The 27161-nt window shown below is 41.0% G+C and overlaps 1 protein-coding gene across 3 annotated transcripts in view; it reads right to left on the bottom strand.

The window, feature by feature from the left end:
- Positions 1-3503: 3503 nt before the first annotated feature.
- Positions 3504-27161, bottom strand: part of LOC129730620 (uncharacterized) — a 31527-nt gene continuing 7869 nt past the window's right edge. For 2 of the 3 annotated variants that reach the window (XM_055690092.1, XM_055690093.1), the window contains exons 2-11: positions 15755-16322; positions 14977-15081; positions 6708-6795; positions 6147-6493; positions 5931-6083; positions 5773-5859; positions 5335-5705; positions 5193-5270; positions 4809-5121; positions 3504-4750 (exon numbers count right to left, since the gene is read on the bottom strand). In XM_055690092.1, coding sequence (XP_055546067.1) covers positions 4406-4750; positions 4809-5121; positions 5193-5270; positions 5335-5705; positions 5773-5859; positions 5931-6083; positions 6147-6493; positions 6708-6795; positions 14977-15081; positions 15755-15919 — 2052 coding nt within the window. In that variant the 5' untranslated portion in view covers positions 15920-16322 and the 3' untranslated portion in view covers positions 3504-4405. The remainder of the gene's footprint in view (positions 4751-4808; positions 5122-5192; positions 5271-5334; positions 5706-5772; positions 5860-5930; positions 6084-6146; positions 6494-6707; positions 6796-14976; positions 15082-15754; positions 16323-27161) is intronic. The other variant, XM_055690094.1, reaches the window with a different exon arrangement.

Consider the following 27161-nt stretch of genomic DNA (forward strand, 5'->3'; position numbering starts at 1 on the left):
ATCACCCAATATGGGTATTTCCGGAATCTTATTGATGCACTGGAGCCACAAATCGACTACAGGCACCATTGTGAATTGTAGGATGCAAACTTGTGGTTTCTGGAAACAGCCAAAAATGGCCGATTTCCGTCTAACATGAGTATCTCCGGATCTAGAATGATACACAGCAGCTGGAATCGATCACAGGTTTCATTTTGGACCTCAGGTTGGCGACTTCCGGTTACTGGGAAACAGCCGAAAATGATCGAATTACACCCAATATGGGTGTTTCTTCAACCAGAATGACGCTCAGAGGTCAGAAATTATCCTAAATACCATTTTGAAATCCAAGATGGCGACTTCCGGTTTGTGAAAAACAGCCTAAACTAACCAAATACCATCCAATATTAGTATCTCTGGAACCAGAATAATGCAATGAGCTAACAATTGACCTCAGACACCATTTTGAATCGCTAAATGGCAACAGTCGAAAATGATTGAATAATACTCAATATGGATATTTCCGTAATCGAGAGGATGCATAGAACCAAACATTGACCCTTGACACCATTTTGAATTTAAAGACGACCACTTTTAGTTTCTGGAAAACAACCAAAATAACTAAATACCTCCCAAAATGAGTATTTCCGGTGTCAAATTGATGCCAGAAAATTTGCTGAAAATGACCGAATACCACACAATATGAATATATTCAGAATTAAGGTGATGTACAGAAGCCAAAAGTCGAGGATGTTGTCATTTCGATAAAACCAATCATTTCAAACGATTTGTTATTTGACTTTGATCATACTCTATAGCCGATTCGTCGTGCATTTTCAGACTTCAAACACATCGCAAGAAATCAATGAATTTGGAACGTTCAAATCGTACGATACCACATTTAATTTATGTTGAGGCCACATATATCGACAAAAGCAGGTATAGTTGTAACTAGTCTTTGAATTTCTGTTTTTTCCTTTTTAGCCACATATCAAATTGTTATGAAGATTGTTATTTGTAAGTTCGAGAGATGACTCGTTCGTATGACACTAGTTATGTTCAAATAAGTCTTGTAATCTTTGAGATAGTAGACTTTCGTTGTTTTATTAACAATTTAATACATAACGGTTGCTTAAGTTCGATTATAATGAAATGAAATGAGAACGTATAAGGCAGCCAAACTTTGAAACCACGTGTTCAATCATAATTCATCGGTTTACCCTTAACTAGCCCGCTCATCTGATAATAATATTGATCAAATCGGTTGTGTAGTTACTGAGATAATGAAGTTTCGTGATTTTCACATTTCGGTATATTACAGACGAAGTTACAGTTCGATTACAGTAAAATTAACTAGAGTGTTATGAGGCACCTAGACCTTTCATTTGATACTAATTTTGTGGAAATCGGGTCAGCCATCTCTGAGAAAAGTGAGTGAGTCCAAGTAGTCTTCGGAATATGTTCCTTTTCATAGATGGATTTCACATTTTTAAACATAACAGGCAAAGTAATAATCCGATTGCAAAACAAATCAATAGGGTTTTATCGGGCAACTAGGCCTTCCATTTGACACTGATTTTATGAAAATCGGTCCAGCCATCTCTGAGAAACATGAGTGAGATTAAACAGTCTTCAGAACACGTTTTATTTCATAACTTTTGAACCACAAGTTCAATCTTCATAAAATTCAAAAGTTAAGGGTTTTCTAGATAGCCCGTTCATTTTAAACCAATTTTGTTCAAATCGGTTGTGCAGTTTGCGAGATAATGATGTTTCATGATTTTTACATTTTGATACATAACCTCCAAACTAAAAGTCCGATTACAATAAAATTTAATAGGGTCTTATGGGACAACAAGACCTTTCATTTGCAATTAATTTCATGAGAATCGGTCTAGCCATCTCTGAGAAAAATGAGTGAGAATAAAAATCTGCACATACACACACACATACACACACACACACACACACACACACACACACACACACACACACACATACATACATACAGAAAATGTTCAGCTCGTCGAGCTGAGTCGAGTGATATATGCCATTCGGCCCTTTGGAGCACTTTTATACTTTCGGTTTTGCAAGTGATTGCTATACCTTTCTAGGAGAAAGGCAAAAAGGTATTTGTGTAAAAAAATAATGTATTTGTATCAAATTTTTTAGTCAGCTATTCCTGCTCCATACACTTCTCCTTCAGCTTCCAGGGAGTTATCTGCAGCACCATTGAACCATCATTGAAGTTTTGATTATAAGCTATATTTAGTATAAAAATCTTATGTTAACGTTAACTAATTCGATAGGGGTGAAATGGTCACCTCTAGGTGGGAAGAAACGAGCACACCTTGTCACATAAACTTACCTGAAATTCATCTCAGTAGACTTGTGAGTTTGTCTGTTTCCATAGTCAGTGTTTGTTTACAGTGATGGTGCGAACATATATTAGAAAATCTTTGAGACCGAATCGGTCAGAAAAAGGGACTGCAGGCAGAATTTGGCGCCATAAGGCGAGACGGGACATTCACGAAACAAGCCGCCAAATATCACGGCATCCCGCGACAAACGGTGGCCCATTAGTTGTACTTCTACACAGTTTCAAGATATGTTCTACAAGAGTGCTCAGCTCATTATACCCCGTGGGTGCTCATTATGCCCCAGTGGGGTGCTCATTGTGCCCCACACATCGACTGATTGCTTGTTTTTGATGCGTGAATCTAATTTGTGTTTTTCACCATTATACGATAATCTTTTCAATTTGTGAATAGTGTACCTTTAATTAAAAATAGTTAATGCAAGTTTTGCACTGTAGACATTTTAAAAATTTTGTCGTTTTCCATGCTTAAATCAGCAACCAAGGTGGGGTGCTCATTATGCCCCTATTCCCCCTATGCACAGGAGGAACAATGGGTTGCTGTCTTTCACCATTCGATAAAACTACTGATTAATTCTCTTCGATTTATCACACTTTATGTGTGTGTGTGTGTGTGTGTGTGTGTGTGTGTGACCAATCAACAGACTACAAGAAAATTCGTACAATTACGCACTTTATGTGTATGTATGTGTGTGTGTGTGTGTGTGTGTGTGTGTGTGTGTGTGTGTGTACATGTATGTATGTGTGAGTTCTAATATGTCGGTGTAAATATATTTGTGAGTTTAGGTCCGACTAAACGTTACTTATTGTATATATTTGGTCAGAAAATGCGCGTGCATTGTTCGAACAGAGCAACATAAAACGTCTCCGCTAATTCTCTCTAGTTGACCCCATACTTTTAGCTGTAACTTTTGAACGCGATCAGATATCAAAAAAATTCTTTTGGCACAACATTTCTAAATGTGTAAGCATTCCAAAAAAGCAAAAAAAAATTTTTTTGATTTCTTCGACTTTCTAGAGTAGGGTCCCCCCTTAACAAGAATAAACTCTGCTTTCGTTAGCTAGTGCGTTTTACCCCAGGAGCCCCTACTTTTTTAGCTCGTTATAATGCAATGATACATCACAACAGACATGAGGTGCCCTTCCGTTTCAAAAAGTAATCTTTATTTCTTCTTTTATTCCACCATCCAACTGGAGATTTGTCCATTATTTATTGCATCGATTCATGCATGTTATGCAGTTAAGTGTGTTATTACAAAAAAAAACGTTCGGTGTTTCGATTTTTACCTGCCCGCGAAACATTACATCAGTGTTAGAATATCAGATTTGAGCTATATTGTGTGTATTTTATTATTCCTTGTTTTTTTTAGGTTCGATAAGACATTGACAAACTGCCAAACCGCCAGTTTGCAGTTCTGTCCGCTAACATCTTGCAGTTTTCAAGTCGATTATATTTACTAAAATAAACTGAAGTGTGAACCTAAGATCTAAATACTGATATGCGGTGTTCTACTTCACTTCTTTTTATTTGTGTATTTTGATTATTGTTCAATTAGGTATAAATCGGTAAGCTTCTGTGACTAATTGTAGCGTGAGTGATTTCGGTTTAAATTCTATCGGCCGAAGAATTTAATTCGAAAGCAGCCATACTTCGTGACTACTTTCAGTACCACGTGAAATTTAGATTACGTCGCTTTGCGTCGAGTCCTTTAACAAGTGAACTAAGAAGCGGAATAGTAGGCCATTTTAAAGTACAGCCGCCCATGTAAATACTACTAGTGAGCATCAATGCCGCGGGCTGTAACAGTTTGCCCGCGATGACAGATTCCAACTATTTGTTTTTCTTTGTTAGACTAAAAGCTGATAATATCGTTATTAATATATTGTTTCGTGACTGCTTCGTTAACAAATGACAGGTTGTTCGTATTGTTTTCAATAATTTACTCAAACTATAAACTACTGATAAAACTCCGGCACAGGCTGAGCTGTATGCTTTTATAAAAGTAAATAGTTGAATAAAATCGTCTTCATTGCTCGTGGGAGTTTAAATTACGCCCGATGGTTCGACATCACTTGAATCAGTGACGGCGCGTAGGTGCTCCTGCTACTACTGTTGCTGTTATTACTTGCATTATTTTTGATGCTATCTACGGTGTTTTTAGCGTGTGGTGCTGCCAGTGATTCCGGCCTAATCGGAATTCGTACTTTGAGCAGTTTTTTACGCGTCGGTGGTGGCTTCGTGGGAGCTCGGGGTATTTCTGGAAGATCGCAAGTATCCTTAAGATAGTTATAAACTGTTCCAACTCGGTCCACCAGTCGTTTGGAGTATCGATGTGCCGTTCGATCCACCACCGAGGGGGATTTGATGCAGTCATCGCCTCCAAATTCGCAAACCTGAAGTGATATAACTAGTAACATACCAAATCTTATAACTATTTTTCTATTTACTTACCCTATAATGGTGAAGTATCGCAGCATCGGTCGGAACATTGAGCGAACCTCGTCCTGGGCAAAATTCCCATACAAAGTGGTTGCCCGCTTCGATGACTGCTTCCGGTCGGCAGATATACTTTGAGCGTTGCTTTTGAGGATGCAGCTTTGAACGGCGTCTCGTCTTGCGTTGCGTCGTAAGAGCCGCTCGTAAGTCAATTCGTGATGTGCCGTCATCGTACATCAGACTGTCGTCAGCAAATTGAAGGTAGAAAAAAGCATTCTGGAATGAGTAAGCTCCTGTGTTTCTGTTGTTGATTCGTTTTGAAAGCCAACTGTAAATTGGATAATAAGGAAAGGAAATTGAATCACTGTGAAGTAAACATAAGAGAGAGTCCGAGCGTACTTGATTAAATCGATTAATGTGTCGTTGTTGTGTGGTATAATAAATTCATCTAAATCAATTAGTGCAACATGCGAGTATCTGCAAATAGAATACGTAGTTAGTAAACTCGATCTATTTTTTTTTTTTTCAAAATCCCAAATACCTGTACATGCTTCTGTAAAGGCAATCGTTTAACGATGCGAATAACCCTTCCGTACGGATTTCTTTCTGAGACCGCATCCGCAAATTCCACGGCAAAATATTTACAGTAATCTTTGGCTTTTGATAGGATGTCCCGTCATGCAGTTTGCTGCTAGGGACCGCAGCGCTATGTACGTCATTAACTTCTGCAGCCTCAGTGCTGCGCGTTTGCGCCCGTACAGAACCGTAGGATGTGATTAGGGGTGGAAGATCCCCACTGATGTAGTGCCGCAAAATACAGCTGGCCTTCGGCCCAATCGTATGGTTATAAAATGTAAAGTGGGATACTCCAAGTAGATTGTTTAGCTCCAGGAACTCGAGCAGATACAGTGCCTGTAACGAGTAGAATAACTGTATTAGTTGAAATGATATGGTATGAAATCGAAAGTAGTTGACTCACCTGATCGTAATTGAAATGTAGTGGTTTGACACACACTCCGATACTGCTCGGAATGTTGCTAAATGTTCGATTGTTAAAATCTGGGTCCTGAAAGAATAGTTTAAGAAATGATATGCTCTTCGGAAAATAAAACCAAAGCTTGAGGATACCAAACTTACATTATCAGTATTTCTAAGCAACAAGACATTACCGGGTGGTGCCCTAATTTTGCTAACTACACTGACCGCATAGGGAATATCTGGAAAAGGGCCCCGGATTGGGCACAAAATGAAGCAAGCGCTATACTTCAAGTTCCAATTTTCTCGTATAATCTACAAGTAAGAGAAAAAGGGCTTAGATTCAAGCTACTTAACGGAAACTTTTCACAATACAACCTTCACCCTGGCCATCACCGAGGCGGATCGATACTTGGTACTGTTTTGGCCTGTCGGGTACCAAAATCGGCACCACACCCTCTCCGGACCACGGGTTTTCGTGGCACCGATTACTCGCACCAGCTTTCCATCGCGCCGATCGTAGAAGGCAGAGAAAACGTAGAACTTGTACCGCGTGCCGTTGACTATTTCCCACGATCCGTCGGTTGCGCGCATTTCGGCCGGATACCGGGGCAAAGTTTGCTCCGTCTTCGAGGGTAACATCTGACCCCAGGGGATGATTGGTGGATTGCGCTGCTGTTCGGCCGGATCTAGTGGCACGGTCATGCCAATGGACAGTTTAGTGTCTGCTCGTACCATAACCATAGAACAGGTGCATTTGGGGGGAAAGTTCTAGTTAGGATCTCTAGCTACTGATTCTACGCAGGATGAAACTAATTCTAAATAGTATTGTAGAGTTTACTAATGCCAGAATGGTCAAAAATATAACATCCAAAGAGATGCTAAGTGATAGGCGGTCATCTATTAAATAAATCCATGCTTAGGGTGCATTAATCTTACCTTTTTGATTTTTCAAAATATTTTTGATGGCCGCACTTCCAAATTTCGTTTCCCGTACAAAAATTCCTGTATCGTCCAGATAATCATCCTGGAAAAATAAAACGATAATGTTTTCAAATTATTATTCTATCTTTTTACTGCTCAAAACATTTACAATATTTGAACTTCTAGTGAAAATGTTTTGAACAAAACATTTGCTTTGATAATAATTGACGAAATACGAAAACCTGTCTTAAATCATAGCACAGTGCAATTTTTTTTTTTGCCTTGGCTTCTATGTATATTTTTTATGCAGTTCGATGCAAAAATAAAGTTCTCCGAGTTTGGACCCATTCCACTTTGAGGGGCAACAAGGGTGCCATTTTGAATTTTTAAGAAATCGGGAATTTTCGATGTTTTTTCGACACCATTTTGTTTTGAAGCTGAATATCAAAATTCAAAGAGTTAGTCCATATATTAACATCGTTTTACCCATCTTCAAAAATCAGATCTTAAATCGGACAAAAACTGAGCTCAAAACGGTGATTATACGAAAACGGTTTTGGCATGGTTTTAGTATATTTCACAAACCAAAATAATATCGAGTATGTAGAGCAATTATGGTAATGCGCTAATAGCTCAAAGAAATAATCAAATTATGTCTTATATTAAGAAAAAAAGTAATTAAGAAAAAAAGACGATCGCTAGGATTGTGAGATGTACAAGAAGTGTGGCGCTCTCTTGCCAGGTAAGCGATTGGGGCGTATTTCAAAGACAACTGGCCGAATTAACGGAAGTATCGTGAAGAAGGCTGGACCGGGAAGTATCAGCTCCGAAAATTGCGGAACAGATTGTAAGCGAGTTGTTCATCCTACTGACATCACAATCCGTACAAAATCGCCTTCATAAGAAAGGTCCTAACCAAGGATGGAAAAAATCGTATCACATAACAATCATTCGGGTATCATTTCTGAGCGTGCTGTTTATAAGCTTTCAATCCCAGCAAACCATCGCTATTAAAAATTACACATTCTCACGCATGCAAGAGACAACTTAGAGCAAAGAAATATATGGTAGCTTTCTTTGATGGTTTTGTTTCACTATCGCCTGCTGTAGGCGGAGCGAGCAACATATAGCGAGTGTTTCACGAAAGAATCGTAAACGATTGCCCTCGAACGATCGCAACGATTCTTCCAAATGTTGGTTGCTTGTAGGCGGAATTCGGCTACTCTATGTCGTGCTTTCACTGTGATATACCACGATGATTCTTGGTGTTTTCAAATATCACATGCTAATGTACCATGCTGCAATTTCCATAAGCATTGTTGACACCTACTTGCTCCGGTAAGCAAACAGTTGAACGCAATCTAACGTTCATTTGGGTTCATGATTTTGTATCACTGGCGATAATGTCTCAGAGATAATTGGGATACCGTTGAATGCAAGTGAACTTAGATGCAATAAATATTATCGTGTTTGAATCATTCAATCTCCTTCTATCTTCCCTCCCTTAAAGAAGTGGGAGGGGTCTTAAACTATCATAGGGACCTTTCTCGGCCCCTAACACCCCTACATACAAATTTTCACGTCGATCGGTTCGGTAGTTTCCGAGCCTATATGTATTAGACAGACAGACAGACCGGACTGCATTTTTATAGGTATAGATTACATGATGAAAGCAAACCATTATGGATATATTTGTTAACCCTAAAAACATTCACCTGCCAAATTTGGTTCCACTTAGTTGGTTAGTTCGCGAGATAAGAAGAAATTTGTGTTTCTTTTGTATGGAACCCCTCCCTCACAGAAGAGGGAGGGGAGTCAAACCATTATGGACATATTTGTGACCTCTAAAAACATTCACATACCAAATTTGGCTGTGTTTGGTTGATTGGTTCTCGAGCTGTGCGAAATTCGTGTTTCATTTGTATGGGACCCCTCCCTTGTAGAAGAGGGAGGGGTGTCAAACCATTATGGATATATTTGTTACCCCTAAAAACAACCACCTACCAAATTTGGTTCTATTTCCTTGGTTAGTTCTCGAGATTCGAGGGAATTTGTATTTCGTTTGAATGGAACAAAATCACCCCGGAAACAACTGCCAAGCTTGTTGAGTCGATGCCACGATGCCGAGCAGTTACCAACGCTAAAGATGGTCACAAGAAGTACTAACACTATGTGGCATCGACTTTTTTTTTATTCTCGCTTATTTTCCGTCGGTCTAGTTCCGCCACTGTTGTGGCCAACCACCGACGCCCAGGGAGGCGACTCCACACCCCCCGAGTAACACACAAAACATGTTAGAAAATAAGTAACAACGAAAGTAGTCATATAAGTGTACTACAAGCGCAATTGAAAACTAGTGTTATTATATTGTGTTTGAAGTTGTTTTTCATCAGTAATACAACCGCATTTCTAAAACAAGCTCGTTTTTTCTGGTTTTGGAGATGTTCTTAATAACATGAGTTCAAGAATGACAATCACTATCACTTGGTCTTTTCGTAAGACATTACACCATCTAATAACAACACTACGTACCTGTAAAATGCTTTTCCTTAGTACAATAGTCGTAGCATTCAATACCCAACTTAAAATTATTTGATCAAATTATTATTTAAACTATACGAACGATTTCTATATTCATTCGAAGCGGGTCAAAACGCGCCATCAAAAGATAACAAAACGCTTGCAGTGTAACCAATATCACTTCAGATTTTCGTTATTGTATATCTAACAACGTGTTCTAGTGTTGTTAGATTTTATATCCAGATAACGTTGAAACTATGCGAAAATAATTTCAATATTCAAGCGAAAGAAATAACTCTTTTTGAAAGGTTGAATTTTTTTTTGTCATCATTTTATAATCAATTAAAACTGCCACTGATAAAGAAATTGCCGATCTTGTTGCACTGCGCAGACACAACACATTTGCGCATGCGCAGGTTAACAGTTGTTATAGCAACAGATTTGCGCATTGCCGTATTAGTACTCGGGATGTATTTTGCCACTCAATTATATCAAGTTGGCTTGCTTTCATGCAGTCATCGGTACTTGTTCTACTAGCCTTCATGTTTTGCGCTTTTCTGGTGATATTGATGTCATGAAATAGGTAACGTCAACTATTCTATACCAACGTGTGTTACTTGGGCCAGGACCCTAACTCACGACCCGTTTATTAACGGACCGGCGCCAACGGCTTTACTTCCTCATGCGATTAGTCAGCCTATAGGATAGAGATAGCGAACCTATACATTAGAGAAATGACAAGACACTCACCGTTAAGGCAACTGTCAACATCAAAACGGGCGAGTTGTATCATTTTGCATTGCCGTTATCCGTTTTGATGTTGACAGTTGCCTTAACAGTGAGTGTCTTGTCATTTCTCTAATGTATAGGTTCGCTAGATAGAGAGGAGACGTAGAACTCACCGTTATGGTAACTGTCACACCAAAACGGCGGGTTACCCCGCCAAAATAAGATTCGCGATGTTATTTTGCGTGACTTTTTCAATATTATATGTTTAGGGACCCAAACACATCTCACGTAACAGGAATGAAACCGTATGACAGTAAAGCGTATATCAAACATGTTTAAATTTGATATGTGTTAGAGTCACATTCCGATTCGGAACTTGACCTTCTGTTTACTATACACAGACTTCGCAGCCAACCGTTAAGTGTACAGGACAATTGCGGGGCTAGCGCTACGATCTTACTAACACTAACAGTCTCTCCCGAGTCAAGACTCGAACCTACGATGACTGACTTGTTAGGCCAGCATCGTACCTCGAGAGCTGGGATTCGAAAAACATTAACAATTCTTTTTTTAAATTGTACTTGCATACGAGTTGTTCCGTAAACTAGCAAGTCCCTTTTTTCATCGTAACTTGATTGCAATACTTTGCGTCAAAACTTTCGAAACTTTAAAGGCCTTCCAGCCGTTTTGGTGTGAGCTTAATGGAAGTGAGTGTCATGGCGTCTCTCTTTTCTATAGGCTTTCTACATGCGATGGAAGGCGTGATCCCAGAGATTTTTCGTCTCAGAAAATCTCCCGGTGTCGGCTAGGATTGAATCTAGACCAGTTGGGTTGGTTGTGAGTGGATCACGCCACCTCACAACCATCGACACCTATGTCGGCGGTGGGATTTGAACCCAGGCGTCGAGCGTGGTTGGCGGAGACGTTACCAACCACACTAGGCCCCCGCTAAGTGGCATCGACTTATTTTTAAGTGGTTTTTTTTGGAAGAAATGTAATTTTTCATTGGTCGTGGATAAACTTTTTTCGAATACTGAATCAATATCTTATAGTTAAATCGTCTATATCAAACCTTTGTAAAGGTAAGAGGTGGAACCATTATCATTTTCTGGACGGTGAAAGGGTGTTCTACCGATAGCTGTGTTTCAACAACCTTTAACATCTCTTTCGAATGACTTCAAGCTTATTAAACAGCGTTCCTCTGCAGGGTTACCAATCATATAGACAGGAGAGAGCTAGAAGAGAATTATTATTGAAACTTACCGCTTCAGACCATTGATTAACCACAATCGCGTGTAATCCCTAACCTATTGCAACAATATATTGTCATAAGCGGGCTGTCGCAATTTAGCGCTAACCTTGCGGATGTGTCTCATACAAAGCCTCTTCAACATTGTAAATACTGAAATACTTATCAGCTCATTTTTCATGAAATAGTCATATTTCACACATATCATACGACTTTAAAAGAATACATATTTAATTTGATAGAAATACGAGTTATTTGTTCTGCGAAATGATTATTAGTTGGGAAGCACGATAAGTGAGTAAATCAGCTCATAGTATGTAGGTACATTTTTTGTTCTGCTCATGATTTCACTCCGATTCACCCATGATTTAAATTTTCTGATCGAAAAAAAAAATAAACAGGTGAGCCCATCATGGCAAGAGCACCAGCTCTGGTTAAGCCTATGGCTATCGCATAAGGGTTATGCTACCAGTCATGGCACTACTTCATTTAAATTATAAAGCCATGTTAAACTGGTTCATGCCATGTCTAATATAATTTTAGGTATTACCATGATTGGTAGGTACACCTTCCCTAGTTACATAAATTCAAGTCGAACTTTCTCAGTTACCCAGACGGTGACTCCATCTATGTATCACCAACCCTAGCATCCCTGTCGTGTAAAGAAAAACATTGATTGCGTTATCAGTTGATTTACAGTCACTATGACTAAAACAGTCAGGCAACTACGCTCGATACTTTGTTCGTATTGCCAGTTCCACCCTAGAAGGTTGGAGAAACAAACTGTAAGAAATACGTGGCCAAAAGGGACATTTTTGATTGATCGGCTGACGATAGGTGTTGTATTGCCAACCCTTCGAATCAATATCGAGTCAATATGGATAATTTTATGGTTAAACCGGAACATTTGTTTGTTAAGGCAGTGAACCAACCGAAAAACATGCAGCATCTATCTTTTCATCAGCCATGACTAAAGTTCTGGTAAATTGTCGTAAGTCAGTATATTTGAAGAAAGACCAGCAATCCCGAAATTTAAGAAAAAATATGCTACTTGAATTTTTATTTTTTTTTTCATATTATCTGAGAGGTCTAACTCAAATCGGTCCTGCTATTTTGGGAAAATTCTGGCGTAACTATTTATTGCATATTTATTAACCAGAAACACGAAGCTGTTCTGAAACGTACACAGAAGGTGGAAAACGACGGCGAAATATCAATTCTCTGCTGTCTAGAAAGCCTTCTGAAATTTCTGGTACATGAGGTCATGCTAACAGTTCGACTGAAAAGTTTATAAGGTTGACGTCTAGATGGCGCCTCTTGCAAAAATCTGTTTGACTATCACAAAGCACCATCTTTCATTGGATATGTGTCGAAATTTGACAGCAATCGGTCGATTAGTTTGTGAGTTACAGCATTGAGAGTATATCTCTTGTTATTGTGAGAAAAAAATGGAAAAATCCGAATTTCGTGTTTTGATAAAGTATTGCTTTTCGATGAAAAAAAAAGTCCAGTGCAAACCAAAACATGGCTTCACAAACGTTATCCGCACTTTGCTATTGCAACTGTGGAATATTGGTTTCGTCAATTTCAGACTGGTTCTGTGAGCACAGTTGATGCTGAGCGCAGTGGACGTCTAGAAGAGACTGTTACTCCAGAAAACATAAAAAAGTCCACAAAATTATTTTAAATGGCCGTAAAGTGAAGTTGAGCGATATAGCTAAGACTCTGAAGATATCGAAAGAGCGTGTTGGATATTTTGTGTATAAATATTTTGGCATACGAAACCTGTGTGCAAAGTGTGTGCCGCGCGAACTCACAATCGATCATGAACAACAACGTGTAGATGATGGTAAAATTGCATGAATTCGAGACCCAAGAATTGCCTCCGCATCCATCGTATTCTCCAGGTCTGGGCCCCAGCGACTTTTTTCTGTTCGAAGACCTGGAGATAATGCTGATGATAATTACCGAAACTGAGGCTTATTTTGAGGAAAATGCGAAAGAGTACTATAAAAATGGTATCGAAAAGTTGCAACATCGCTATAATTGCTGTATCTCCCTTGAAGGCAAGTATGTTGAATACGGATTTGTCCCGCATCGCTCTACAACAACTAACTTGCTATGCTATACCAGCATACTATTTCGGAAAATTGAATGTCGAAATCAAGTGGATATAGACTTCTCAAAAGCATTCGATACCGTTTCGCAACGGCTATACGGCTTACGGCTTCCCTAATTTGATATCCGATTAGTTAATGTTGTACTTGACCGGGAGAAGCGCATGGATGAAGTGAACTCTGTACGCTACAAAAAATTTGACATCCCTTCTAGAGTTCTACAAGGAAGCGTATAGGGACCGCTTATTTTCGTCCTTTCCGTCAAGGACTTGTGCAAACGAATTTCCTCTGGTAAGCTGCTTTTCAACGATAACTTCAAAATCTTCCGAGAAATTAAGTTCATGTTGGATTTTATTTGTTTACAAATGCTATTCCACCGTTCAACACAGAACAGATGACCGGACAAGCTGCCCTCCAAAGAGCAATACTTGCTCGTCCCTGTTAGTATACGACCAAGTTCTCACCGGTTCACTGATCTTTCCTTGGTTGGTTGGTCAGTCGGCACCAGGTGGAGGTAGGGATAAAAGTTGCTGGGCAACTAGTTTTGGACCACAACCTTTCGGTGTTTTACTGTTGAAAAATAATATGTTGAACATATACACGCAAAAGTTCAAGCTTTAGTTCAACAAGGTGCCCTCTCAAACCGCACAATAATTGCTCTGACATCGCACAAAAAATGTGTCAAATACATAACGCAACCGTTGTTACAATGAATACTTCGACAGAGATCAAACTCAAAATACACATAAAAATCGTCATGTTTCCGAGGGCTTGTGCATCCCTAACCACCGTCAGCAAACAAAACAGCGCCAATTGCAACAGGATTTACCGACGCTGGTGTCAGTAATGTGGAACCGAGTGCATATGAATAAAACAAGAGTCATCGTTAAATGCAAAATGGTTTTTTTTTTTTTCAATTTTAATCACCACTTGTACTAATTTCACACAATGTTTATGTGGTTTAGCACCACTCAACTTTTGTTCGGATTTGGAAAACACATTAACTTTCGATCAAGGCATTGGTGTGCTAAATCCTTTCAGTGTTAGTAAGGTTATATGCATTTTAAGAGGGCACAATTTCGTTACGCTCCTCACAACGCACTCAAATCTTATTCGAAAATCCAGGAAAATACAAAAGTATTAAGCGGAACTTTACCTTTGGAAACTATTCAACATTTGTACTTGCGTATAGGACCGATATTCGGTACCGAGATATGATTTTTCAATCAAAATCCGTTGAGTTTTAATTAGTTTTCATCAGAATGTGTGTCATAAGGAGACATAAAAATGTTTATTTTGCCACTTGACTCAGTTCTTCAAACTGAATATTTCCGGTATCTGTGTAAGTTACGGTCATCAGTCTCGCTTACTTTTCATAAAATTGTTACATCGGTTTCCACAAAAGTAGAGACAAATAAATCTCATTATTTCATTTTTTTAGCTCCCTTCAAGTGCCGCAAATATAATTTAAAAAGGTTAATAACACTAGCTTATAGTAGCTGATAGCATTATTTGCTGAAACTTTAACGTTTCCTTTGTGGCCACTCTTGGAAGTTCTACAACAAACAGCAAAAGGTTGAATCTTGAAATAATTTATTCCGTACATTAATCCATTAGTGAATTAGACAGTAATATTTAAAATTTCCAATGGCATTATATTTGAACTTACCTTCACGTCGTCATAGTCGGGCACGGATTCCCCGAAGCGACCACCGCTGCTTCCATGTCGCACAATGACTCCCCCACCTCGACCTCGATCATCAATCATAAGCACCTGAGCAAGAGAAGAAAACAACTAGCTTGAGTACAATGGATAGCATTTCACGAAATGGTTGCGACGAAGCGTAGCATCAGCATGGACCGAGTCCGTCTGTCGCTCAGTCGAGTCGAATAACACGCGCTATGATGCGAGATGAAATTTGTCAACACCCAATTTTGTCACAGCACCGGAGGAGCTCCATAATTAATATTTGTACCTCTCCGTTTTTTTTTGCGGATTGATGCCATGGTCTTTAAAGTTAGCATTAGAGCAGCACGGTTCGTCACGTTCCGCGGTATTACCGTTATATTTTATATAGTAAGAAATGGGTATGGGTTTGAATATAATTTGAAACGATTTTTGGTCATTGAAACGTCTTGAAATTGTGCACATATCCCATAACAAATATTTAAGCTCATCTTTGCTGACAATTCGTTTATGTGCAGCATATTTTCTACAGAACCTATTTTGCAATTAAAGCAGCTCCAGCCGAAACGTACGCGTGCACTCAAATTAACGGCGCTGTCGCTGTGTGTGCTCCCAATGTATGCACATATCTGCCGCACTTTCAAGTGCCAACAAAACGGTGAACTGCTTCGCGTATCGTACGGTGCTAACACCTCTGCCCACCCATTGTCACAATTGCGTCATTACCCACCCGTAACAGCAGGCACCACCGAGCACTTACCTCTGTTAGGATAATTAGTCCAAAGATGGCGAAAAACGCTATGACGATCAGGAAGCTCATGCCGGCTCGCTCCCGGGCACCCCAGGCAGACTTCTTCGAACGCTTCGACCGTGACGACATGGAGCCCCCCGTTAGTTTAGATGGGGGGCTCCCGCTGCCGTACATCCTATCCTTACACTATCGAGCACAGGATGTACGTTTGACCGCTGCCGGCACCGCCTGGTGCTCTATTGATTGTGACGGTATGTATTAGAAGGGCGGTGTGTGTGTGTTTGCCGTCTAAGATATAAATTGACGCCCGTCCGCTTCTGACAAGGCAGAGCGAAGGAAGCGCAAACTTCTTACAGGATGGTGAGCTTTGTTAGATAATCCAAAAGAATGGCGTGATAGTTGTTCTCCTGGGTGGATGGGGAAAGTGCCCTAGTGGGGTTAATGTTGCTTTGGTTTATTCCTACGGTGTTCCTCAACGATGAAGAAGCTCGCTGTTAATGATGCTTCGTAACCATTCCGTAAATAATGGCAGCATATGTGGTAACATTTCGATTCACTGAATGTTTGTGCTTTGTATCTGAAATTAAATGATATAATGGCCTTTAGTGGAATATCAATCAGAGCATATTAGGTTGAAATGAAATGTTTATTATCAAGGGACAAATTTGAATTACCTTTTTGGTTGCCGTGTATGAGACAACCATTAACGACATGGTCTGATATAGGTCATTCTATAAACTTCAACCACATTCGGTCTAACAGTTACTAGTTATTCAGGGGCAAGACATTTTCGATAGCTCTCATGCGACGGTCTGTTGGTTAGAGTAGATGGATTGGCTTAGGACTAGGGCATAGCATATGTTTAGATCGATCTTTTGTCTTTCTCGCAATCTTCATATTGCCAGAGTTTTTCAAATTTTGTTTGCAATATGGAAATTTTAATTTACAGTAAAAATACTCAAACTTCGGCAGAAGTTCGCACAAGGTGCGTTTTAATTCAAACTTCGAACAGTATCAAACTTCAAACATTTCAGAATAAAAGTCGAACTATTAAAGCTAATAATAATATAATTATGTTAATGTATGTAAATCCTGTGATAGATAACTCAGCAGCAAATAATTTTAAAGAAAGCTACCGCAGTAACAACAGAACGAGAGTCATTCCACAAGTCATATAAATGACAATCTGCAATAAAAAGAAATTACTTTCTTAGCGCTATTCGTTTGCGCTTGCAGTAGGTAGGTTTTTTTATCTTATACTTGTGGATAAAATTAAGTTTTTTCTATGAAAAACTTAATTTTATCCACAAGTGCTACAAACAGATATAATTTCTTCGCATGTGTTGATATTTGATTTGTTTGTTTGTTTCTTGTCCAGTAGCGTAAGATCTAAACCTTTTCAAATTTGCTACCTCCGATTTCATACAAGTAATGATATACATATAATTTTAAAAACTACTCTACTAAGCCTACTCAATCTATGAAATAATTTTATTCATTCGGTTCCAAAAATCAATTTTCTAATTGCATGATTCATGGTTTACCAGTTACGTGTCTTAAGTCCTAATATTAACAGACCTTAATAGGTTCAATGAGATTAGGAAGTTTAAGATTTTCCAAACTCACGATTACTGTAGTATTCAGATGTGGAAAACTCATTTTACTACTTCAATTAAAAATATGCGGTCGTTCTTAAAACGATGCGATGGTTCGTTTTAGTTTCACAAAACTGGAAACACTCCTGTATGTCGACGATGCTTTGTACATAGAAGGCAGATCCAACATCTAGCGCTGTGGAAGGTGCTGTTTACTCTGTTGGTCCGTCCGCTATGGAAGGCAGCGATCGTCGCCTGCTGCAGTTCTGCTTGCTGCTGGTCGATTCAGTTCGCAGTAGATCAATCTGTTGCAATAGTTATTGAATATTCCACTGCTGCTATCCGCTGCCTCTGTCACTACTGCTGCTACCCGCTGCTACTTAGTTAGGACCGTCCTATTGGCCGTCCAGTAGTAAACTGATTTGTTTGAACAGAAGCAGGCTCTTAAATAGTCCAAAAAAACCGGGTGCATTCCCGGTCAACTAGGTATAACATTTTATCGACCGTGCTAGGGAATACGAGCATTAAACGACCAATCAGATCAATAGAAATTTGCGTTTCAACAAAGCTTGACCATTTTGAGTAGTACAGTGTTAGTATAATTTAGGCTAGTATTTACAAGGCTGGATTATGTGTTTTCTGCGAAACTAATAAAGCTGAGTCGTATGACGCTGGAGGGATCGAAATCGTGCGTGCGGATAGCTGGCGAATCATCAGCCGCGTTCGTAACGTTGGATGGACTGAAACAGAGGGATGCGCTCTCTAAATTATTGTTCAACATCGTTCTTGAACATCGCAGTACAAAGAGTACACGTGGAAAGAAACGATACGATTATCACGAAATCTCACATGCTTCTTGGCTTTGCGGACGACATCGATATCATCGGTATCAACCGTGAAGCCGTGGAGGAGGCCTTCGTACCTTTTAAGAGAGAAGCAGTGAGATTGGGACTTGTCATTAATTCTGCCAAAACGAAGTACATGGTAGCTGGCAGAGAGCGTGGAAGTCCCCGTGGTGTTGGTGCTGAGGTGGAGATAGATGGGGAACGATTTGAAGTGGTTGACGAATTCGTTTACCTTGGTACTCTTGTGACATGTGACAACGATATCAGCCGTGAAGTAAAACGAAGAGTTGGAGTTGCAAACAGGGCCTTATACGGACTATGTAATCAGCTAAGGTCCCGTAGATTGCAAACTCGCACAAAACTAGCACTGTATAGGACGCTGATACTTCCGGTGGCCCTTTACGGACATGAAGCATGGACGCTGAAGAAAGCTGATCGACGAGTGCTCGGAGTTTTTGAGCGTAAAGTTCTGCGATCGATACTTGGCGGTAAACTAGAAATGGAGTGTGGCGCAGACGCATGACCCACCATCTTCAGTAGAGAACCAGGAAGTGGCCGTCGACTCCGTGGTAGGCCTCGCACGCGGTGGATGTGCGCGGTGGAAGAAGCTGCACGATCTGCTGGTGTATGAGGAGACTGGAGAACGGCTGCCTAAGACAGAGGAAGCTGGACATCTCTATTTCGTTCGGCCCTAGACCGGTGAACGGTCCGTTAGCCAACAAAGTAAAGTAAGTAGATTATGTGTTTTAGTGTCACATGAAGGTAGATAACAGAAAATTCCGCACTCAGTTACGCCACATTGTATAACACTGCTGTTGGGTGTTGCATATTGCAAAAGGAAAAATAATCAGTTCGGGCTGAGACATTAAGATGAAGTTGAATTTACAACCGTCTTTGTCAATGCGTTCCAACATTTTGATTGAAGTGTAATGCACGAGAAAATATTGACTCTCCAAGTATTTAATTTGTTCTCAAAAGCACAATTTGTTGTTTAATATAATATCGAATGCGATGCTAATCACATCTATGTGCTATACCCGACAGTGGGCTCTTCTGATAACATAACTGAAAACTTGACGGCCGACAGATTTTGATTGCCAACATCCCCGTTTGTGTGCTGCCAAAATACGGCAGCTTTTCGCTGGAGGATGTGCCGGCTAATGTGGCCACCGCTGATGCTGCCTTTACCGCACAAAGGTAACCTTTTACAAGAGAACATAGTGCCGCTGGACTGCCGCTGACGCTGTTACCACTACCGCTGCTGCTACCCACTGCTGATACCCCCGCTGCAGCCACTGCTGCTGGTACCCCCGGTTCCACTGCCTCTGTCGCTACTACTGCTGTTATCCGCTGCTGCTATTATTGCTACTTGGTTAGGACCGTGCTGGTGGCCATTCACTAGTTAACTAATTAGTTTTAGCAGAAGCAGGCTCTTATATTGTTCAAATAACGCATTCTCGGTTAACTATTCTGTCGACCATGTTTCCTAACAAAGCAAGTATTAAACGACCAATCAAAAGTCGAAATCGACATTTCAACAAAGCTTGATAATTTTCAATAATACCTACAATAGTACATATGAAAGTGGACAATTTTCGTGACGCTCTCGATGTTTTCGATTTGTCAATTTGTACCCCTATATATGTTACCTTACCTTACTAAACAGTCCCTAGCCGTGGTGTGGCCTTTGCTGTACGTAAGAGTCGTCTCCATTCCACTCGGTCCATGGCTGCAGCTCGCCAGCTCTGCAGTCTGCGTAGGGTCCGCAGGTCTTCTTCCACCTGATCGATCCACCTTGCCCACTGTGCACCTCTCCGTCTCGTCCCTGATGAATTGGTTTCAAGAACCATATTTACCGGGCTGTCGTCTGACATCCTTACAACATGCCCAGCCCACCGCAACCTGCCTATCTTAGCGGTGTGGACGACAGATGGCTCCCCAAGCAGCTCCTGCAGTTCGTGGTTCATTCGCCTTCTCCACACTCCGTTTTCCATCTGCAGTCCACCGAAGATGGTACGCAACACCTTCCGCTCGAAGACCGCAAGGGCGCGTTGGTCCTCCACAAGCATAGTCCATTTCACATGCCCGTAGAGGACTAGCGGTCTGATCAGCGTCTTGTAGATGGTTAACTTGGTGCGGCGACGAATACTACTCGATCGGAGCGTCCTCCGGACACCAAAGTATGCACCATTTCCTACCATTATGCGCCGTTGAATTTCTCTGCTGGTATCGTTGTCGGCAGTTACCAGTGAGCCCAGATACACGAACTCATCAACCACCTCGATTTCATCACCACCAATTTGAACTCGAGGTGGGAGGCTAGCACTGTCCTCTCGTGGACCCCTTCCTTTCATGTACTTCGTCTTCGATGCATTGATGACCAGTCCAATCCGTTTGGCTTCAGCCTTTAGTCCGATGTACGTATCCGCCATATTCACAAAGGTCCGAGCCACAATGCCGATGTCGTCGGCGAAACTAAACATTTGAACCGACTTTTGGAATATCGTGCCACTCGTTTTAATCCCCGCTCTTCTAATGACACCTTCCAGGGCAATGTTAAACAGTAGGCACGAGAGACCATCACCTTGCCTTAGACTTCTTCGTGTTTCGAAGGGGCTCGAGAGTGCCCCCGAAACTCGAACTACACACATCACTCGATCCATTGTTGCTTTGACCAACCGCGTCAGTTTGTCCGGAAATCGTGCATAATTCGTGCATAATTTGCCATAGCTTGTCCCGATCGATTGTGTCGTACGCCGATTTAAAATCGATGAACAGATGATGTGTGGGCACGTTATATTCACGGCATTTCTGCGTAACCTGCCGAACCGCGAATATCCGATCCGTGGTGGCGCGGGCACCCATAAATCCCGCCTGGTAGTGCCCCACGAACTGCTTCGCAAATAGTGATAGTCGACGGCAAAGTATTTGGGAAAGTACCTTGTAGGCGGCGTTCAACAGAGTAATTGCCCGGTAATTGCAGCACTCCAGTTTGTCGCCCTTTTTGTAGATGGGACACACAATACCCTCCATGCACTCCTCCGGTACTCGTTCTTCCTCCCAAACCTTGACAATGACACAGTGCACGGCTCTAGCCAGAGTTTCTCCACCGTATTTCAATAGCTCGCTGGGAAGTTGGTCCATTCCAGCAGCTTTATTGTTTTTCAGCCGACCAATCTCCTCCTCCACCTCCAGAAGATCGGGAGCTGGAATTCTGATGTCTTCTGCTCGTGCACCAAGATCAGTTGCCATACCGTCCTCGCGCTCTACTGCATCACCGTTTAGATGCTCGTCGAAGTGCTGCCTCCACCTTTCGATCACCTCACACTGGTCTGTAAGGAGGTTGCCGTCCAAGCTCCAGCACATATCGGCTTGCGGCACAAAGCCTTTGCGGGAGCTGTTCAGCTTTTCGTAGAATTTCCGAGTGTCGTTAGCTTGGTACAGCTCTTCCATCGCAACGTGATCTCGGTCCTCTTGCTGGCGCTTCTTCCTTCTGAGGACTGAGTTTTGGCTGTTCCGTGCCTGTATCGTTCCACGTTCGCTCTCGTACGGTGTTGCAGCATTCTCGCCCGTGCTGCATTTTTCTCCTCGACTAACCGTTTGCATTCGCCGTCAAACTAGTCATTCCTATGAATCGGGGCCCTTGTACCTAGTGGCGCTACTGCAGTATTACCTATGGCGGATCGGATGCTTCTTCAGCCTTTTTCATGGGTAGCTGCGCCAAGCTGCTCTTCCGTAGGTAGCCCTGCCTCCAGCTGCTGCGTGTATTCCTGTGCAGCCTCGGCGTCCCACAGTTGCTCAATATTTGGTCGTGGCGTTCGACTTTGGCGGGTGTTATACACCGTCGATAGTTTTGAGCGCATGCACACAGCTACTAAGTAGTGGTCCGAATCTATATTCGCACTGCGGTAGGTGCGAACGTTGATGATGTCAGAGAAAAACCTGCCGTCGATTAAAACGTGGTCGATTTGGTTCTCTGTCTGTTGGTCGGGTGATCTCCAGGTGGATTTGTGGATACCTTTGCAAGGGAAGAAGGTACTTCGGACTACCATACCACGGGAGGCCGCAAAGTTTACGCACCGATGGCCGTTATCATTAGACACGGCATGCAGGCTATCTGGTCCGATTACCGGTCTGTACATTGCCTCTCGTCCTACCTTAGCATTCAAGTCCCCAATAACGATCTCCACGTCCCGTCGCGGGCAGCTATCGTAGACCTGCTCCAGCTGCGCGTAGAACGCTTCCTTCCCGTCGTCGGGTCTTCCATGTGGGCAGTGCACGTTGATGATGCTGTAGTTGAAGAACTGGCCCTTTATCCTCAACTTGCACATCCTTGCGTTGATCGGCTGCCACCCTATCACGCGTTGGCGCATCTTACCCAGTACCATGAAGCCGGTTCTTAGCTCGCTGGTGGTACCACAACTCTGATAGAAAGTAGCCACCTGGTGCCCGCTTTTCCATACCTTCTGTTCTGTCCAACAAAGTTCCTGCAGCGCTACGACTTCGAAGTTGCGTGGATGTAGCTCGTCATATATTATCCTGTCGCATCCTGGAAAGCGAAGCGATTTGCAGTTCCATGTCCCAAGTTTCCAATCGTAGTTTTTATTTCGTTGCCTAGGTCCATGCCGATTGTTCCGATCCGTATTATCTCTTACGTTGTTTGTAACATGTTGTTTTCCGGGGCGGCTCGTAGGGCCTTCCCCAACCCCCTGTCTCGCCGGGGAACCATCGTGTCAGCTCTGTTTAGAGTCCCACGCTGCCACCAGGACGTTGATCAGCCGCTCCTAACATGGAGATCAGACGCTGTTTTGAGCCGCACCATCTTGGTTAACAGACACTCAGGTTGGCGTATATGTTACCATATATGTGTATATGTTACCGTAAGACGTAATTTTACGTCAGAACGAAATTAAGATTTCATCGTCCGACATAGTCTGCAGCCGAAGTATTGTACTTAATAGTTTTGTAGTGCTGCGTGTGAAATCTTCAAAATAGTTATGTTTTCCTACTCTACCTCTTTTTTTGAATGGAATCGCGCTCTAGAGAGCCACATTTTCAACCGGGGAAACAGGAAAAAGCCAGTCGTGGCTAAATCTGGCGAATACAGAGGGTTGGAAATCAGTTCAAACCGAAATTTCTTCATTTTATCGGTTGTAGCGAGAAGAACGGGAACGTTGTCTTGCGGACAGAGTAATTTTTTCTTCGACATATGCAACCGTTTCATTTTAAGATCCAAGTCGATCCAAAATATACTTGAACCTTTTTTTATATTTTTATTATTGCCTTACATATCTCAAAAAATAATGGCCTGCACTTTACTGCACTTTATTGTTGCATTTTGGACCTTAAAATTAGGTAGTTAATCCATGTTACATCCATTGTGACAACGCAAAAAATCCTTCCTCTTGTGCGTAATCTTTGTCAGATTCCCCATCGAAATTTTGACACGTTGGTCGTTTTGATATATTATTAAGTAACGCGGCATCCATCGCGCACACAGCTTCTTCATGTTTGGTGGACATTCATGAATGAATATATGACCTTTAAGATGTCTTGGATCCTAACGAGATCGCTCTCCTTAAATTTTCGATTATTTAGCACGATTTTACAATTTTTTTTTAGATATTTCCCGGCGTAACTGATTCATTTGGACTTGCTAAGCGTGGTGCATCGTGGGTAAAAGTACGAACACAATGAAATAAAGTAAACCAATACTTTATTATTGAATTAGCAGAGCAATAAGTTTGTAACTTGTTATGAAATTTTCCCATTGCTTTGATTTCTGTCGTAACCACTAAATTAGTAGCAAAAAAAAAACAAAGTAACAACTACAGGCAGTCAATCATACTTGTGCACACGCTCTCTTATTTCCAAGTTTCTGTAGGTTTCAAATAGGCTATAAAGTCCAAAGCTATGTAAATCAGATCAAATGACATATTTTGTGTTCACTTCTGTGATCGGCTGGCCCTGGTAGGATAGCAATTTAGACGTTGGACTTACGTCTATATCGAAGTTAGGCACGTGAATTTAAAAATCCAGTAATTCAACCAGGGAAAACCAGGAAAAAGTGGTCAGCTTTTCAGCGCTTATATATTGGTCATTTCTTTTCAGAATATTAAGGTTTTGGCATCAACCGATCAGAAATTCTTTCACGGTTAAATTTATGTAACAAAAAACATATTGTTTGAGATAAAATATTGAAAAATTGGTAAATAACATCGATTGCCTAAATCATACCGAGCAACCAACTCTCTTCCCAAGCACAGCCGACATTAACTCTTCTAAACTCCTGCCTCTTTCCAAATAGCTGATGAAACCTTGATATATTGGGTACCATTTGAACATTTCATCCCATCATTTGCATTCCATAACTCTGCCGATATCATACGCACGCCATCGAATTCAATTTCTCATTCGTGCGTTGACCGGCAAAGCGGACGATTCTTTCTGGAGCAGCAGAAAGCGGGTGGTGGCAAATATTAGTCGCTTATAAAAGCGCACGCCATCAAATTAAATTTCTCATTCGTTCATATGTATGGATTGCCATGGCAGGTGTGAGGCTAGCAATTACGGGTGTTCAAAATTGTAAATTCGGCTTAACAGCAGTGATTTTAACTTCTTCTTGCAAGTCTTTATTCATCGAGGAAAATTTACTGCCGATGAATGATCAACACTTATTTGTTAGAAAGTTCATTTAAATCAAAACAGGTTGTTTTAAGTACCATAAATTATCGGTAAAAGGAGTACCATAAATTAACGGTAATGTTTTCTCAATGACCATACATTTAATTTTCGTTTTTGTTTCTCGGTGCGTGATTTTTTTCTGTTTCTCGCACACAGAGAAAAAAAAACAAACTTGTCACTAACGTGAAATATAACAAAACAATTAGAAATGCTCTAAATCATAATTAAAGAAGTAATATATTTTCCTGTCGTTCGCCAAAACCTTGATAACAACTACGCAAAAGGCGTGTAATTGTGTTCTTGCATTTTTAAGTTATTAAAATAAACGTAATTTCTTAAAATAATGAAGTTATATGCTGGGCTGGAGCTAAGATTTTTCTGATGTAACAGCGATAATATAAAAGATCTATTCTTTAGTATATATTATTATTTGAAACGCTTTAACGACTAAGCATTTAGAAACGCACTGTTAGATGAAATTGCTGAAAATACTAGAGTTACAATTCCGTCTACTATTTGTTTTATTGGAATATGAAAATACTGTAGTCCAACGTCATGCAGCCGTGTCTTGGATACCACCCTCCTACTTTTTTTGTAAAATTCGGACCACTGTGACTATTGTTTGATCATTTGTGGTATATGGCAGCATACCGAAAAATTAAACAAAGATGGACTGCCGAACGAGCTACTTAAGCATGGTAGAGAGGCGCTGGCCAGCGCGCTTCACTGGGTAATTTCCAAGATGGCAGCCAGACGAGGGAATGGATGGAGTCGTCTGTAGCGTGTACAAAAAGGGGACAAACTGGAGTGCCGCAATTATCATAAAATGTCACTTATCAATGCCGCCTACAAATATTCGCGAAGATCCTGTTCCATCGGCTATCCTGTTTAACCACGAGGTTTGTGGGCCAGTACCAAGCAAGTTTCAAGGGTGCCCGGCCACCACGGCCCAGATCTTTTCAATCCGACAAATCTTACATAATTGTCGCGAATACAACATGCCCACACTTCATATCTTCATTGATTTCACAGCTATGGTAGATTATGCACGACAACGGATTTCCGGATAAACTGCCTAGTATTTGGGGTCACTGGTGACCGCCGACAATAACACCAGCAAAAATGCATCCAGGCTGGAACTCGTGCTAATTTTCACTACGGAAGACGCTTAAATTGAATCGAGTACGACGACGCACGAAGTTAACACTTTACAAATCCGGTAAGACCGGTTGTGAGATAAATAAGGCCAGCTGGAAAACCAGATTTTTTTTCTGTCAGCTTTCTACATCTGTGGAACACTTTTTTTTAAATCAAAATATTTAACGTAGCATTTGCATATTTGAATGGATGACAGAGATTTATGTAAAAGGTTTTATGCGCGGCAACCCAACAGCTGACCGTCCTTCCCAGTTGTTTTTGGTTTTAACTGTTAACAACCAGTCCTGTCCTCGTTCAAAGTTGTTCATCCACCTCTATTTCTCCCCTGTTTCTGTCGATAGCTTTTTCCTCTTCGCTGCCGAGCCTTAAAATGTTGTTTTCAAAGCATTGCCAACAATGTTTCATTGATTATTAGGTTCCCTAACGTGTCGTTGCCAGTGCTGATAAAAGTCATTTTCCCCAGCAAAATTCTTAGAAAATTACAGCCAATCATTTTCATATTTCACTTCCAATGATTGCAGCACTCTTTCAGATACACTAGATTTTCGTCCTAGTAACGTGCTGTTATACTCAGATGAAATAGATCGCGCGCATCGTTCACGGTTACGGAATAAAATTTGACGACAAATCCAACCAAATGATCTTCACTTCAAAGCGAAAAAGAAAAACAAACAGTCCACTCAACCAAAATGAACCTCACCGAAACACTTTTTCACTAACACTGACCGATGCCTTGACAATCTTCGTTAACTAATAAACTGATTTTATTGTCTTGCTTCCATCCCATGAAATATAATAAGGTGTTTTGACAGTTCACTTCCATGCAAAAAGCGGGAAGGGAGAACTCTGAAAGGATTGTAAAAAAATAACGTTTATGGATGCTTTTTTTCACTTTCACTAAAGAGTGTCAAAGCTAAAACTACCGGTAATTGGACAGAGTATAAAAGGTGTCTAACCGAATACAATCGAGAGATTCGTAAATCGAAGAGAAGGGACTGGAAGCTTACATGTGAGCAAGTTGAAAGCTTGCCTGCTGTAGCCAGACTTCACAAGGCCCTCTCTAAAGATCACACCAATGGACTAGGCAGTTTGAAAAATAAAAATGGTCAATTCACAACAGATTCTCGAGAAACA

The sequence above is a fragment of the Wyeomyia smithii genome, chromosome 3 (genome assembly GCF_029784165.1).
Source record: "Wyeomyia smithii strain HCP4-BCI-WySm-NY-G18 chromosome 3, ASM2978416v1, whole genome shotgun sequence".
In the NCBI taxonomy this organism is placed as follows: Eukaryota; Metazoa; Arthropoda; class Insecta; order Diptera; family Culicidae; genus Wyeomyia; species Wyeomyia smithii.